Below are 17,308 nucleotides of genomic sequence, written 5' to 3'. Positions count from 1 at the left end.
TGTTACAGTGAGAGGTGCTGGGTATATCAGTGTTACAGTGAGGGATGTGCGGTATATCAGAGTGTTACAGTGAGGGGTGTGAGTACATCACAGTGTTACAGTGAGGGGTGTTGGGTATATCAGAGTGTTAGAGTGTGGGGTGTGGGGTCTATCAGAGTGTTACAATGAGGGGTGTGGGGTATATCAGAATGTTACAGTGAGGGGTGTGGGTATATCAGAGTGTTACAGTGAGAGGTGTGTGGTATATCAGAGTGTTACAGTGAGCGGTGTGGGGTATATTAGAGTGTTGGATTGAGGGGTGTGGGGTATATCCGAGTGTTACAGTGAGGGTGTGGGGTATACCAGAGTGTTACAGTGAGAGGTGTGGGGTATATCAGAGTGTTAGAGTGTGGGGTGTGGGGTCTATCAGAGTGTTACAGTGAGGGGTATGGGGTATATCAGAATGTTACAGTGAGGGGAGTGGGTATTTCAGAGTGTTACAGTGAGAGGTGTGGGGTATATCAGAGTGTTACAGTGAGCGGTGTGGGGTATATTAGAGTGTTACATTGAGGGGTGTGGGATATATCAGAGCGTCACAGTGAGGGGTTTGGGTATCTCAGAGTGTTACAGTGAGGGGTGTGGGATATTTCAGAGTTACAGTGAGGTGTGTGGGGTATATCAGAGTGTTACGGTGAGGGGTGTGGGGTATATCAGAGTGTTACAGTGAGGGGTGTGGGGTCTATCAGAGTGTTGCAGTGAGGGGTGTGCGGTATATCAGAGTGTTATAGTGAGGGGTGTGGGATATATCAGTGTTACAGTGAGGGGTGTGAGTATATCAGAGTGTTACAGTGATGGTATGGGTATATCAGAGTGTAACCTTGAGGGGTGTAGGGTACATCAGAGTGTTACAGTGAGGGGTGTGGGGTATATCAGAGTGTTACAGTGAGGGGTGTGGGGTATATCAGAGTGTTACAGTGAGGGGTGTGGGATATTTCAGAGTGTTACAGTGAGGGGTGTGGGGTATATCAGAGTGTTACAGTGAGAGGTGTGGGGTATATCAGAGTGTTACAGTGAGGGGTGTGGGGTATATCAGAGTGTTACCGTGAGGGGTGTGGAGTATATCAGAGTGTTACAGTGAGGGGTGTGGGATATATCAGAGCGTCAGAGTAAGGGGTGTGGGTATCTCAGAGTGTTACAATTGGGGTGTGGGATATTTCAGAGTTACAGGGAGGGGTGTGGGGTATATCAGGGTGTTACAGTGAGGGGTGTGGGGTATATCAGAGTGTTACAGTGAGGGGTGTGGGGTATATCAGCGTGTTACAGTGAGGGGTGTGGGCTATATCAGTGTTACAGTGAGGGGTGTGAGTATATCAGAGTGTTACAGTGAGGGGTGTGAGTATATCTGAGTATTACAGTGAGGGGTGTGGGGTATATCAGAGTGTAACAGTGAGGGGTGGGGGGTATATCAGAGTGTTACAGTGAGGGGTGTGGGGTATATCATAGTGTAACAGTGAGGGGTGTGGGGTATATCAGAGTGTTACAGTGAGGGGTGTGGGGATATCAGAGTGTTACAGTGAGGGGTGTGAGTATATCAGAGTGTTACAGTGAGGGGTGTGGGGTATATTAGAGTGTTACATTGAGGGGTGTGGGGTATATCCGAGTGTTACAGTGAGGGTGTGGGGTATACCAGAGTGTTACAGTGAGAGGTGTGGGGTATATCAGAGTGTTAGAGTGTGGGGTGTGGGGTCTATCAGAGTGTTACAGTGAGGGGTATGGGGTATATCAGAATGTTACAGTGAGGGGTGTGGGTATATCAGAGTGTTACAGTGAGGGGTGTGGGTATATCAGAGTGTCACAGTGAGAGGTGTGGGGTATATCAGAGTGTTACAGTGAGCGGTGTGGGGTATATTAGAGTGTTACATTGAGGGGTGTGGGGTATATCAGAGTGTTACCGTGAGGGGTGTGGGGTATATCAGAGTGTTACGGTGAGGGGTGTGGGGTATATCAGAGTGTTACAGTGAGGGGTGTGGGGTATATCAGAGTGTTACAGTGAGGGGTATGGGGTATATCAGAATGTTACAGTGAGGGGTGTGGGTATATCTGAGTGTTACAGTGAGAGGTGTGGGATATTTCAGAGTTACAGTGAGGGGTGTAGGTATATCAGAGTGTTACAGTGAGGGGTGTGGGATATTTGAGAGTTACAGTGAGGGGTGTGGGGTATATCAGAGTGTTACGGTGAGGGGTGTGGGGTATATCAGAGTGTTACAGTGAGGGGTGTGGGGTATATCAGAGTGTTGCAGTGAGGGGTGTGCGGTATATCAGAGTGTTATAGTGAGGGGTGTGGGATATATCAGTGTTACAGGGAGGGGTGTGAGTATATCAGAGTGTTACAGTGATGGTATGGGTATATCAGAGTGTTACCTTGAGGGGTGTAGGGTACATCAGAGTGTTACAGTGAGGGGTGTGGGGTATATCAGAGTGTTACAGTGAGGGGTGTGGGGTATATCAGAGTGTTACAGTGAGGGGTGTGGGATATTTCAGAGTGTTACAGTGAGGGGTGTGGGGTATATCAGAGTGTTACAGTGAGAGGTGTCGGGTTTATCAGAGTGTTACAGTGAGGGGTGTGGGGTATATCAGAGTGTTACCGTGAGGGGTGTGGAGTATATCAGAGTGTTACAGTGAGGGGTGTGGGATATATCAGAGCGTCAGAGTGAGGGGTGTGGGTATCTCAGAGTGTTACAGTGAGGGGTGTGGGATATTTCAGAGTTACAGGGAGGGGTGTGGTGTATATCAGGGTGTTACAGTGAGGGGTGTGGGGTATATCAGAGTGTTACAGTGAGGGGTGTGGGGTATATCAGCGTGTTACAGTGAGGGGTGTGGGCTATATCAGTGTTACAGTGAGGGGTGTGGGGTATACCAGTGTTACCGTGAGGGGTGTGAGTATATCAGAGTGTTACAGTGAGGGGTGTGAGTATATCAGAGTGTTACCGTGAGGGGTGTGAGTATATCAGAATGTTACAGTGAGGGGTGTGGGGTATATCATCGTGTAACAGTGAGGGGTGGGGGGTATATCAGAGTGTTACAGTGAGCGGTGTGGGGTATATCAGAGTGTAACAGTGAGGGGTGTGGGGTATATCAGAGTGTAACAGTGAGGGGTGGGGGGTATATCAGAGTGTTACAGTGAGGGGTGTGGGGATATCAGAGTGTTACAGTGAGGGGTGTGGGGTATATCAGAGTGTAACAGTGAGGGGTGTGGGGTATATCAGAGTGTTACAGTGAGGGGTGTGGGGTATATCAGCGTGTTACAGTGAGGGGTGTGGGCTATATCAGTGTTACAGTGAGGGGTGTGGGGTATACCAGTGTTACCGTGAGGGGTGTGAGTATATCAGAGTGTTACAGTGAGGGGTGTGAGTATATCAGAGTGTTACCGTGAGGGGTGTGAGTATATCAGAATGTTACAGTGAGGGGTGTGGGGTATATCATCGTGTAACAGTGAGGGGTGGGGGGTATATCAGAGTGTTACAGTGAGCGGTGTGGGGTATATCAGAGTGTAACAGTGAGGGGTGTGGGGTATATCAGAGTGTAACAGTGAGGGGTGGGGGGTATATCAGAGTGTTACAGTGAGGGGTGTTGGGATATCAGAGTGTTACAGTGAGGGGTGTGGGGTATATCAGAGTGTAACAGTGAGGGGTGTGGGTATATCAGAGTATTACAGTGAGGGGTGTGAATATATCAGAGTGTTACAGTAAGGGGTGTGGGGTATATCAGAGTGTTACAGTGAGGGGTGTGGATACCTCCGTGTAACAGTGAGGGGTGTGAATATATCAGAGTGTTACAGTGCGGGATGTGGGGTATATCAGACTGTTACAGTGAGGGGTGTGGGTATATCAGAGTGTTACAGTGAGGGGTGTGGGTATATCAGAGTGTTACAGTGAGGGGTGTGAGTATATCAGAGTGTTACAGTGAGAGGTGTGGGATATATCAGAGTGTTACAGTGAGGGGTGTGAGTATATCAGAGTGTTACAGTGAGGGGTGTGGGGTATATCAGAGTGTTACAGTGAGAGGTGTGGAGTATATCAGAGTGTTACAGTGAGGGGTGCGGGGTATATCAGAGTGTTACAGTGAGAGGTGTGGGATATATCAGAGTGTTACAGTGAGGGGTGTGAGTATCTCAGTGTTACAGTGCGGGGTGTGGGGTATATCAGAGTGTTACAGTGAGGGGTGTGGGGTATATCAGTGTTACAGTGAGGGGTGTGGGGTATATCAGAGTGTTACAGTGAGGGGTGTGGGTATATCAGTGTTACAGTGAGGGGTGTGGGGTATATCAGAGTGTTACAGTGAGGGGTGTGGGTATGTCAGAGTGTTACAATGATGGGTGTGGGTATATCAGTGTTACAGTTAGGGGTGTGGGGTGGTTTTGTCACTGGAATATTAATCCAGAGATTTAGGGAAATGTTTGTTTGAATCCGACCTCAGCTGATGGTGAAATTTTAATTCAATAAAAATCTGGGGCTTAATTCTCCGGAAACGGCGCGATGTCCGCCGACTGGCACCCAAAACGGCGCAAATCAGACGGGCATCGCGCCGCCCCCTCCGGTACCGGAGACTTCGGCAACCGGCGGGGGCGGGATTCACGGCAGCCCCCGGCGATTCTCCGACCCGGCGGGGGGTCGGAGAATGACGCCCATGGTCACCATTAGAGTTTAAATTCCAGGGGCGAAGTTCCGCCGCTAAAATGCCTGTCCCGCCGGTGTAAATTAAATCACCTACCTTACCGGCGGGACCAGGCGGCGTGTGCGGGCTCCGGGGTCCTGGGGGGGGGGCGCGGGGCGATCTGGCCCCGGGGGGGGTGCACCCACGGTGGCCTGGCCCGCGATCGGGGCCCACCGGTCCGCGGGCGGGCCTGTGCCGTAAGGGCACTCTTTCCCTCCGCCTCCACCACGGTCTCCACCATGGCAGAGGCGGAAGAGACTCCCTCCACTGCGCATGCGCGGGAATGCCGTCAGCGGCCGCTGACGCTCCCGCGCATGCGCCGCCCGGGGATGTCATTTCCGCCAGCTGGCGGGGCGGAAATTCCTCCGGCGTTGGCCTAGCTCCTCAATGTTGGGGCTCGGTCCCCAACATTCCGCACCTTTGGGGCTGCGCGATGCCTGTCTGATTTACGCCGTTTTGGGTGCCAGTCGGCGGACATCGCGCAATTTCCGGAGAATTTCGCCCCATGAAACCATTGCCGATTTTCGTAAAAACCCATCAGTTTCACTCATGTCCTTTAGGGAGGGAAATCTGCCACCTCTCCCTGGTCTGTCCTCCACGTGACTTCAGTCCCACAGCAATGTGGCTGACTGTTAAATGCCGAGTAAATCACTCAGTTTGTGGGCAACGAAGACACTGCCGCCCCGGTGTTTCAAAGATGCCACTCTCCTCATGTTCAGTCCTTCCCTTTAACCTTTGCCCATCCACGGAATCTCATTCGTATTTAATTTGTCTGTTTATTTTGGCAGAATACCTCGGGCGTCATTCTCCGACCCCCCGCCGGGTTGGAGAATGGCCGTTGGCCGCCGCGAATCCCGCCCCCGCCCCCGCCGAAGTCTCCGGTACCGGAGATTGGGTGGGGGCGGGAATCGGGCCGCGCCGGTTGGCGGGACCCCCCGCTGGATTCTCCGGCCCGGATGGGCCGAAGTCCCGCCCAGAAATTGCCTGTCCCGCCGGCGTAAATCAAACCTGGTATTTACCGGTGGGACCAGGCGGCGTGGGCGGGCTCCGGGGTCCTGGGGGAGGGGCACGGGGCGATCTGACCCGAGGGGGGCCCCCAAGGTGGCCTGGCCCGCGATCGGGGCCCACAGATCCGCGGGCGGGCCTGTGCCGTGGGGGCACTCTTTCCCTTCCGCCTCCGCTACGGCCTCCACCATGGCGGAGGTGGAAGAGACTCTCCCCACTGCGCATGCGCGGGAAACTGTCAGCGGCCGCTGACGCTTCCGCGCCTGCGCCGCATTTCCACGCCAGCTGGCGGGGCAACAAACGCCATTTCCGCCAGCTGGCGGGGCGGAAATCCCTCCGCCGTCGGCCTAGCTCCTCAATGTTGGGGCTAGGCCGCCAAAGATGCGGAGCATTCCGCACCTTTGGGCCGGCACGATGACCGTCTGATTGGCGCCAGTCGGCGGACATCGCGCCGTTGGGGGAGAATTTCGCCCCTTTTTTCTGATGCTTTGTTATGGCTTTCAGTGAGTTTTGTTTGATGTTGTCTCTCTGAGTGCGTCTGACTAACCCTGCTCGGTTTTGCAGGAATAGGGCCAATCTATCTCAACGAGGTGATGTGCAATGGCTTCGAAAAGTCAATTTGGGATTGTGCAGCGAAGAATTTTACAGAGGACAACTGCAAACACACTGAAGATGCAGCCACACGCTGCAATGTCCCGTATATGGGCTTCGAAACCACGGTCAGGCACTTCTGTTTAATAATCCATTGTGTGTGTGTTGTGGTTGGAGTGTGTGTGTTTGTGTGTGTGTTTTCATGTGTGTGTCCTTATGTATCTGTGTGTGTGTCCATATATGTGTATCCATCCGTGTGTGCGTGTCAGTCCGTGTGTGTGTCTGAGTATCCTTGCGCATGTCCGCCTGTATGTGTGTGTCCGGGTGTGTGTCTGTGTATCCGGGTGCGTGCCTGAGTGTGAGACTGTCTGCCTGTGTCTATTTTTGTATGTCCATGTGTGTGTGTGTGTGTGCCTGTGTGTGTATCTGTGTCTATTTTTGTGTGTCTGTGTGTGTGTGACTGTGTGGGCGAAATTCTCCCGAAACGGCGCGATGTCCGCCGACTGGCACCCAAAACGGCGCCAATCAGACGGGCATCGCGGGTTGGAGAATCGCCGGGGGCTGCCGTGAATCCCGCCCCCGCCGGTTGCCGAAGTCTCCGGTACCGCTTGGCGGGGGCGGGAATCGGGCCGCGCCGCTTGGCGGGCCCCCCCGCTGGATTCTCCGGCCCGGATGGTCCGAATGCTCCGCATCTTTGGGGGCCGAGCCCCAACATTGAGGGGCTAGGCCGACGCCGGAGGGATCTCCTCCCCGCCAGCTGGCGGAAACGGCCTTTGTTGCCCCGCCAGCTGGCGCGGAAATGACATATCCGGGCGGCGCATATGCGGGAGCGTCAGCGGCCGCTGACAGTTTCCCGCGCATGCGCAGTGGAGGGAGTCTCTTCCGATCCATGGCGGAGGCGGAATGGAAAGAGTGCCCCCACGGCACAGGCCCGCCCGCGGATCGGTGGGCCCCGATCGCAGGCCAGGCCACCGTGGGAGCACCCCCCAGATCGCCCCACGCCCCCCCCCAGGACCCCGGAGCCCGCACGCGCCGCCTTGTCCCGCCGTTCAAAAGGTGGTTTAATCCACGCCGGCGGGACAGGCAATTTATCAGCGGGACTTCAGCCCATTTGAGCCGGAGAATCCAGCGGGGGGGCCCGCCAACCGGCGCGGCCCGATTCCCGCCCCCGCCGAATATCCGGTACCGGAGACTTCGGCAACCGGCGGGGGCGGGATTCACGGCAGCCCCCAGCGATTCTCCGACCCGGCGGGGGGTCGGAGAATGACGCCCTGTGTGTGTGTGTCTGTGTCTATTTTTGTGTGCCTATCCGTGTGTGTGTGTGTCTGTCTGTCTGTGTGTGTGACTGTGTCTATTTTTGTGTGCCTATCCGTGTGTGTGTGTGTGTGACTGTGTGTGTGTGTCTGTGTCTATTTTTGTATGTCCGTGTGTGTGACTGTGTGTGTGTGTCTGTGTGTGTCTGTGTCTATTTTTGTATGTCCGTGTGTGTGTGTTTGTGTGTGTGACTGTGTGTGTGTGTGACTGTGTGTGTGTCTGTGTCTATTTTTGTATGTCCGTGTGTGTGTGACTGTGTGTGTGTGTGGCGGGGGGTGGGGGGGGGGTGGTGTTGGAGAAGGAGGTGTGCAAGGAATCTGGAGTGGAAAAGAAGAAGGGAGGAGGGGGAACTGTCCAGAGGAAAGGTGGGGAGAGAGAGAGGGAGGGAATTGAGAGAAAGAGAATGAGGAGGAGTCAAGGGAGAGAGATAGACAGAAGGTGATTGGGAAAGAGTGCTGGTATGGGGCTGGTTTAGCACAGTGGGCTAAACAGCTGGCTTGTACTGCAGAACAAGGCCAGCAGCAGGGTTCAATTCCCGTACCGGCCTCCCCGAACAGGCACCAGAATGTGGCGACTAGGGGCTTTTCACAGTACCTTCATTGAAGCCGACTCGTGACAATAAGTGCTTATTATTATTATTATTAAGAGGGGGCGAGAGAGAAGGGCAGAGATGGTGGGTGAATGGAGTAGAGGGAATACTTGGAGAGGGTGGTGGAGGGTACAATTGATGGGTGAGGGATAAGGAGGAGGGTGCTAAAGGGGAGGCGGGCGTGGCAAGGATGTTGAGGATAAGATGTTGAGGGGAGGACGAGGCAGGGGAAGAAGGTGAGGGTTGGGGAGGGGGTGAGGATGGGACAGGGAGGGAGAATGGGACAGGGAGGGAGAATGGGGCAGGGAGGGAGAAAAGGCAAGGGAGGGAGAATGGGACACGGCGGGAGATGGGACAGGGATGGAGAATGGCACAGGGAGGGAGAATGGGGCAGGGAGGGAGAATGGGACAGGGAGGGGGATTGGGACAGTGAGGAGGATGGCACAGGGAGGGAGAATGGAACAGGGATGGAGAATGGGACAGGGAGGGAGAATGGGACAGGGAGGGAGATGGGACAGGGAGGGAGAATGGGACAGGGAGGGAGAATGGGACAGGGAGGGAGAATGGGACAGGGAGGGGGATTGGGACAGTGAGGGGGATGGCACAGGGATGGAGAATGGGACAGGGCAGGAGATGGGACAGGGAGGGAGAATGGGACTGGGATGGAGAATTGGACAGGGATGGAGAATGGAACAGGGAAGGAGAATGGGACAGGGAGGGAGAATGGGACACGGTGGGAGAATGGGACAGGGATGGAGAATGGGACAGGGATGGAGAATGGGACAGGGAGGGAGAATGGGACAGGGAGGGAGAATGGGACAGGGATGGAGAATGGGACAGGGAGGGAGAATGGGACAGGGAGGGGGATTGGGACTGAGGGAGAATGGGACAGGGAGGGAGAATGGGACAGGGCAGGAGATGGGACAAGGAGGGAGAATGGGACGGGGAGGGAGAATGGGACAGGGCGGGGGAGGGAAACAGGGCGGGAGATGGGACAGGGAGGGAGATGGGACAGGGAGGGAGAATGGAACAGGGCAGGAGATGGGACAAGGAGGAAGATGGGACAGGGAGGGAGAATGGGACAGGGAGGGGGAATGGATCAAGGAGGGAGATGGGACAGGGAGGGAGATGGGACAGGGAGGGAGAATGGGACAGGGAGGGAGAATGGGGCAGGGATGGAGAATGGGACAGGGATGGAGAATGGGACAGGGATGGAGAATGGGACAGGGAGGGATGAATGGGACAGGGAGGGATGAATGGGACAGGGATGGAGAATGGGACAGGGAGGGAGAATGGGACAGGGAGGGGGATTGGGACAGTGAGGGAGAATTGGGCAGGGAGGGAGATGGGACAGTGAGGGGGTGGGAGAATGGAACAGGGATGGAGAATGGGACAGGGAAGGAGAATGGGACAGGGAGGGAGAATGGGACAGGGATGGAGAATGGGACAGGGAGGGAGAATGGGACAGGGATGGAGAATGGGACAGGGAGGGAGAATGGGACAGGGAGGGGGATTGGGACTGAGGGAGAATGGGACAGGGAGGGAGAATGGGACAGGGCAGGAGATGGGACAAGGAGGGAGAATGGGACGGGGAGGGAGAATGGGACAGGGCGGGGGGAGGGAAACAGGGCGGGAGATGGGACAGGGAGGGAGATGGGACAGGGAGGGAGAATGGAACAGGGCAGGAGATGGGACAAGGAGGAAGATGGGACAGGGAGGGAGAATGGGACAGGGAGGGGGAATGGATCAAGGAGGGAGATGGGACAGGGAGGGAGATGGGACAGGGAGGGAGAATGGGACAGGGAGGGAGAATGGGGCAGGGATGGAGAATGGGACAGGGATGGAGAATGGGACAGGGATGGAGAATGGGACAGGGAGGGATGAATCGGACAGGGAGGGATGAATGGGACAGGGATGGAGAATGGGACAGGGAGGGAGAATGGGACAGGGAGGGGGATTGGGACAGTGAGGGAGATGGCACAGGGAGGGAGATGGGACAGTGAGGGGGTGGGAGAATGGAACAGGGATGGAGAATGGGACAGGGAAGGAGAATGGGACAGGGAGGGAGAATGGGACAGGGAGGGAGAATGGGACAGGGATGGAGAATGGGACAGGGGTGGAGAATGGCACAGGGATGGAGAATGGGACAGGGAGGCAGAATGGGACAGGGAGGGAGAATGGGACAGGGCAGGAGATGGGACAAGGAGGGAGATGGGACAGGGAGGGAGAATGGGACAGGGAGGGAGAATGGGACAGGGAGGGAGAATGGGACAGGGAGGGAGAATGGGACAGGGAGGGAGATGGGACAGGGAGGGAGAATGGGACAGCGATGGAGAATGGGACATGGAGGGAGAATGGGACTGCGATGGAGATTGGGACAGTGATGGAGAATGGGACAGGGAGGGAGAATGGGACAGGGAGGGAGAATTGGACAGGGATGGAGAATGGAACAGGGATGGAGAATGGGACAGGGAGGGAGAATGGGACAGGGAGGGAGAATGGGACAGGGAGGGAGAATGGGACAGGGAGGGGGATTGGAACAGTGAGGGAGATGGGACAGGGAGGGAGAATGGGACAGGGATGGAGATGGGACAAGGAGGGAGATGGGACAGGGAGGGAGAATGGGACAGGGAGGGAGAATGGGACAGGGAGGGAGATGGGACAGGGAGGGAGATGGGACAGGGAGGGAGAATGGGACAGGGGGGGAGAATGGGACAGGGATGGAGAATGGGACAGGGGGGGGGAGAATGGGACAGGGCTGGAGAATGGGACAGGGAGGGAGAATGGGACAGTGAGGGAGATGGGACAGGGAGGGAGATGGGACAGGAAGGGAGATTGGGACAGGGATGGAGAATGGGACAGGGCAGGAGATGGGACAGGGAGGGAGAATGGGACAGGACAGGAGATGGGACAGGGAGGGAGAATGGGACAGGTAGGGAGAATGGGACAGGGAGGGAGAATGGGACAGGGAAGGGGATTGGGACATTGAGGGAGATGGGACAGGGATGGAGAATGGGACAGGGAGGGGGATTGGGACAGTGAGGGAGATGGCACAGAGAGGGAGATGGGACAGTGAGGGGGAGGGAGAATGGAACAGGGATGGAGAATGGGACAGGGAGGGAGAATGGTACAGGGAGTGAGAATGGGACCGGGAGGCAGAATGGGACAGGGAGGCAGAATGGGACAGGGAGGGAGAATGGGACAGGGAGGGAGAATGGGACGTGGAGGGAGAATGGGACAGGGATGGAGAATGGGACAGGGATGGAGATTGGGACAGGGAGGGAGAATGGGACAGGGAGGGAGAATGGGACACGGATGGAGAATGGGACAGGGAGGGAGAATGGGACAGGGAGGGAGAATGGGACACGGATCGAGAATGGGACAGGGAGGGAGAATGGGACAGGGAGGGAGATGGGACAGGGAGGGAGAATGGGACAGCGATGGAGAATGGGACATGGAGGGAGAATGGGACAGGGAGGGGGGAGGGAAACAGGGTGAGCGGATGGGGACGGGGAGGGGGAATGCGGCAAGGGGGAAAGGGGATAGGGAGGGGAGGGGGATGGAACGGGGGATGGGGACAGGGAGATGGGGATGGGGAGGCGGGATGGGGACAGGGAGGTGGGATGGGCACAGGTAGGCGGGACAGAGGAATGGGGCAATGAGTGGGATGGGGAGGGGGTCAGGTAAGGTGACGGGGACAGGGAGGGCGGATAGGGACAAGGAGAGGGCGATGGGAACACAGACGGGGAGGATGCAGAATGGGGGGGGGCATCAATGTATCCTCAGCATGGTAACTTTCTGAATGGAAAAAGTTTTGAAATATCTGGGGGAGAGTCAAATATCAGAGAGCCAGAATTAGGATGCCAACATCTGCTTGCGCTGTCTCGCTCTAATCCTCTACATAACAGAGTTCACCATTCTAACAACACTCAGTGACTCAAGCAGAGTCTGTGACAGAACCCGGTTCCTGGGGAAAATGAGAGTTGATGAATTATGCAAGAGGCAAGAACGTGGGGCGAAATTCTCCGGTATCGGCGCGATGTCCGCCGACTGGCGCCCAAAACGGCGCAAATCAGTCGGGCATCGCGCCGCCCCAAAGGTGCGGAATGCTCCGCATCTTGGTGGGGCCGAGCCCCAAGCTTAAGGGGCTAGGCCCGCGCCGGACCAATTTCCGCCCCGCCAACTGGCGGAAAAGGCCTTTGATGCCCCGCCAGCTGGCGCGGAAATGACATCTCCGGGCAGCGCATGCGCGGGAGCGTCAGCGGCCGCTGACGGCATTCCCGCGCATGCGCAGTGGAGGGGGTCTCTTCCGCCTTCGCCACGGTCTCCATCGGTGGGCCCCGATCGTGGGCCAGGCCACCGTAGGGGCACCCCCTGGGGCCAGATCGCCCCCCTGGACCCCGGAGCCCGCCCACGCCGCCTTGTCCCGCCGGTAAGGTAGGTGGTTTAATCTACGCCGGCGGGACAGGCATTTTAGCAGCGGGACTGCCGGAGATGGGATATCCGGTGCCGGAGAATTCGGCAACTGCCGGGGGCGGGATTCACGCCAGCCCCCGGCGACCCGGCGGGGGGTCGGAGAATCTCGCCTAGGCAGGGAGTTTAAGACGAGGAGTTGGGTGCAGGGAAAAAAAAGGAGTGGACAATGAGGCTTCACCAATCACCCTACCATGACAAAACGTCAGTGAAGAGGGAGATTTACTCTTTGTCTAAAATGCAAATGTCATCAGAGACTCCCCTTTGAGAGAGAGCTGATTGGTGGTGATTTAACCTCAGGGTCACCACACCTCCGGTGAGGGGTAAGGTTGCGAAGGCGGGACCTTAATGATTAATCTCAGCCGGTACGGGAACTGAACCCACATTGTTGGTTTCACCCTGTATCATGAACCACCCATTCAGCCAACTCAGCTTGGTGGGGACAGTGTGGAGACAGTTTTACTCTGCATCCCTGGGAGTGTTCGATGGGACAGTGTAGAGGGAGATTTACTCTGTATCTAACCCCGTGCTGTACCTGTCCTGGGAGTGTTTGATGGGGACAGTGTAGAGGGAGCTTTACTCTGCATCTAACCCCGTGCTGTACCTGTCCTGGGAGTGTTTGATGGGGGCAGTATAGAGGGAGCTTTACTCTGTATCTAACCCCGTGCTGTACCTGTCCTGGGAGTGTTTGATGGGGACAGTGTAGAGGGAGCTTTACTCTGTATCTATCCCCGTGCTGTACCTGTCCTGGGAGTGTTTGATGGGGACAGTGTAGAGGGAGCTTTACTCTGTATCTATCCCCGTGCTGTACCTGTCCTGGGAGTGTTTGATGGGGCAGTGTAGAGGGAGCTTTACTCTGTATCTAACCCCGTGCTGTATCTGTCCTGGGAGTGTTTGATGGGGACAGTGTAGAGGGAGCTTTACTCTGTATCTAACCCCGTGCTGTACCTGTCCTGGGAGTGTTTGATGGGGACAGTGTAGAGGGAGCTTTACTCTGTATCTAACCCCATGCTGTACCTGTCCTGGTAGTGTTTGATGGGGACAGTGTAGAGGGAGCTTTACTCTGCATCTAACCCCGTGCTGAACCTGTCCTGGGAGTGTTTGATGGGGGCAGTGTAGAGGGAGCTTTACTCTGTATCTAACCCCGTGCTGTATCTGTCCTGGGAGTGTTTGATGGGGACAGTGTAGAGGGAGCTTTACTCTGTATCTAACCCCGTGCTGTACCTGTCCTGGGAGTGTTTGATGGGGGCAGTGTAGAGGGAGCTTTACTCTGCATCTAACCCCGTGCAGTACCTGTCCTGGGAGTGTTTGATGGGGACAGTGTGGAGGGAGATTTACTCTGTATCTAACCCCGTGCTGTACCTGGCCTGGGAGTATCTGATGGGGACAGTGTGGAGGGAGATTTACTCGGTATCTAACCCTGTGCTGTACCTGTCCTGGGAATGATAGAATTTACAGTGCGGAAAGAGGCCATTCGGCCCAGTGGGTCTGCACCGGCTCTTGGAAAGAGCACCTGACTTAAGCCCACACCTCCACCCTATCCCCTGGGAGTGTTTGATGGGGACAGTGCAGTTAAAAGTTAATGAATTCTACGTGTCACTGCTGCCTGTGTGAGTTCTATTGAGTTTTGGATTCTAGTTACATATTTGCTGGTAACTAATAGATGCTGTTGTTAACTCAACAGTATCAAATGGTCTTGGTCAAGGGGCCAGTATACAATTGAAATTGTATATCCTGATACATGAGTTTGACTTCACGGAGTCACAGAGAAATATAAAGTGTACACTCGTCTACACCGTGTACCCTGATGTGTACACTCCCGGTTGCATTGTGTACTCTGAGGTGTACACTCTCGGTTACACTGTGTACCATGAGGTGTACACTCTCAGTTACACCGTGTTCCCTGATGTGTACACTCCCGGTTGCATTGTGTACTCTGAGGTGTACACTCTCGGTTACACTGTGTACCATGAGGTGTACACTCTCAGTTACACCGTGTTCCCTGATGTGTACACTCCCGGTTGCATTGTGTACTCTGAGGTGTACACTCTCGGTTACACTGTGTACCATGAGGTGTACACTCTCAGTTACACTGTGTACCATGATGTGTACACTCCCGGTTGCATTGTGTACTCTGAGGTGTACACTCTCGGTTACACTGTGTACCATGAGGTGTACACTCTCGGTTACACTGTGTACCATGAGGTGTACACTCTCGGTTACACTGTGTACCATGATGTGTACACTCCCGGTTACATTGTGTACTCTGAGGTGTACACTCTCGGTTACACTGTGTACCATGAGGTGTACACTCTCAGTTACACTGTGTACCATGATGTGTACACTCCCGGTTACATTGTGTACTCTGAGGTGTATACGCTTTCACCAGCGGCTTCAACAACTAAGGTTGTGAGTGGTCATTTTGGTAACCCTCAGGTCGTGTCTTTTCTTGCTGGGCATGTGCTTGTTTGGGGTGGTATGAGAGGGGTTTGGGATATTTGACCCCTTTCCGCCTTGCGCAGTGACGGAGGCCAATGGTGGGAGAGCTGATTGAAAGTTCACCGTCAGTGTTTCGCTGAGTCCAGGGTAGGGGCGGCTGGACGCTTCATCAAGCGTGGATGTTTCCTCGGGAATCAGTGGGAAAACAAACAGTACAGCCCGGAAGCACACAGAGTAATCACAGTGCATGGCCACCTCAACAGGGTTAGTTCATACCCGAGTAACAGGCACAACACAGCCATTGTAATGATGGAGACTTCGGGCGGCACGGTATCGCAGTGGTTAGCACTGCTGCCTCACGGCGCCGAGGACCCGGGTTCCATCCTGGCCCTGGGTCACTGTCCGTGTGGAGTTTGCACATTCTCCCCATGTCTGCGTGGGTTTCACCCCCACAACCCAAAGATGCACAGGTTAGGTGGTTGGCCACGCTAAATTGAAATTAGAAAAAATGAATTGAGTACTCTAAATTAGAAAAAAATATGAAGGCTTTATACAAAGAATGGAATAATCACCGCCATTACTGACAAATCACTCCCAGTGTCTATTACTCTCTGTTACTCAATTCCAGTGGCTATTACTCTCTGCTACTCACTCCCTGTGTCTATTACCCTCTGTTACTCAGTCCCAGTGTCTATTTACTCTCTGTTACTCACTCCCAGTGTTCATTACTCTCTGTTACTCAATTCCAGTGTCTATTACTCTCTGCTACTCACTCCCACTGTCTATTACCCTCTGTTACTCACTCCCAGTGTTCATTACTCTCTGTTACTCAATTCCAGTGTCTATTACTCTCTGTTACTCAATTCCAGTGTCTATTACCCTCTGTTACTCAGTCCCAGTGTCTATTTACTCTCTGTTACTCACTCCCAGTGTTCATTACTCTCTGTTATGCACTACCAGTGTCTGTTGCCCTCTCTACTCAGTCCCAGTGTCTATTACTTTCTGTTACTCACTCCCAGTGTCTACTACTCTGTTACTCAGTTCCAGTGTCTATTACTCCCTGTTACTCACAGTGTCTATTACTCTCTGCTACTCACTCCCAGTGTCTAATACTCTCTGTTACTCACTCCCAGTGTTCATTACTCTCTGCTACTCACTCCCACTGTCTATTACCCTCTGTTACTCACTCCCAGTGTTCATTACCCTCTGTTACTCAGTCCCAGTGTCTATTTACTCTCTGTTACTCACTCCCAGTGTTCATTACTCTCTGTTATGCACTACCAGTGTCTGTTGCCCTCTCTACTCAGTCCCAGTGTCTATTACTTTCTGTTACTCACTCCCAGTGTCTACTACTCTGTTACTCAGTTCCAGTGTCTATTACTCCCTGTTACTCACAGTGTCTATTACTCTCTGCTACTCACTCCCAGTGTCTAATACTCTCTGTTACTCACTCCCAGTGTTCATTACTCTCTGCTACTCACTCCCAGCGTCTATTACCCTCTGTTACTCACTCCCAGTGTCTATTACCCTCTGTTACTCAGGCCCAGTGTCTATTACCCTCTGTTACTCACTCCCAGTGTCTATTACCCTCTGTTACTCACTCCCAGTATCTAATACTCTCTGTTACTCACTCCGTGTCTATTACCCTCTGTTACTCACTAACAGTGTCTATTACTCTCTGCTACTCACTCCCAGTGTCTATTTACCCTCTGTTGCTCACTCTCAGTGTTCATTACTCTCTGTTACTCACTACCTTCATCTATTACCCTCTCTACTCAGTCCCAGTGTCTATTACTCTCTGCTACTCACTCCCAGTGTCTATTACTCTCTGCTACTCACTCCCAGTGTCTATTACTCTCTGCTACTCACTCCCAGTGTCTATTACCCTCTGTTACTCAGTCCCAGTGTCTATTTACTCTCTGTTACTCACTAACAGTGTCTATTACTCTCTGTTACTCAGTCCCAGTGTCTATTACCGTCTGTTACGCACTCCCAGTGTCTATTACCCTCTGTTACTCAGTCCCAGTGTCTATTACCCTCTGTTACTCACTCCCAGTGTCTATTACTCTCTGTTACTCACTCCCAGTGTCTATTACCCTCTGTTACTCACTCCCAGTGTCTATTACTCTCTGTTACTCAGTCTCAGTGTCTATTACCCTCTTTTACTCACTCCCAGTGTCTATTACTCTCTGTTACTCACTCCCA

At 54.1% G+C, this 17,308-nt stretch overlaps 1 protein-coding gene across 2 annotated transcripts in view; it reads left to right on the top strand.

The window, feature by feature from the left end:
• Positions 1-17,308, top strand: part of LOC140409347 (lysyl oxidase homolog 3B-like) — a 461,422-nt gene that overhangs the window by 375,128 nt on the left and 68,986 nt on the right. For both annotated transcript variants that reach the window (XM_072497763.1, XM_072497764.1), the window contains one exon: positions 6,262-6,416. In XM_072497763.1, coding sequence (XP_072353864.1) covers positions 6,262-6,416 — 155 coding nt within the window. The remainder of the gene's footprint in view (positions 1-6,261; positions 6,417-17,308) is intronic.

This window comes from Scyliorhinus torazame, chromosome 3 (assembly GCF_047496885.1).
Source record: "Scyliorhinus torazame isolate Kashiwa2021f chromosome 3, sScyTor2.1, whole genome shotgun sequence".
Lineage (NCBI taxonomy): Eukaryota > Metazoa > Chordata > Chondrichthyes > Carcharhiniformes > Scyliorhinidae > Scyliorhinus > Scyliorhinus torazame.
Note: the sequence above shows the minus strand (reverse complement) of the source record. Positions and strands in the feature narration are given on the sequence as shown.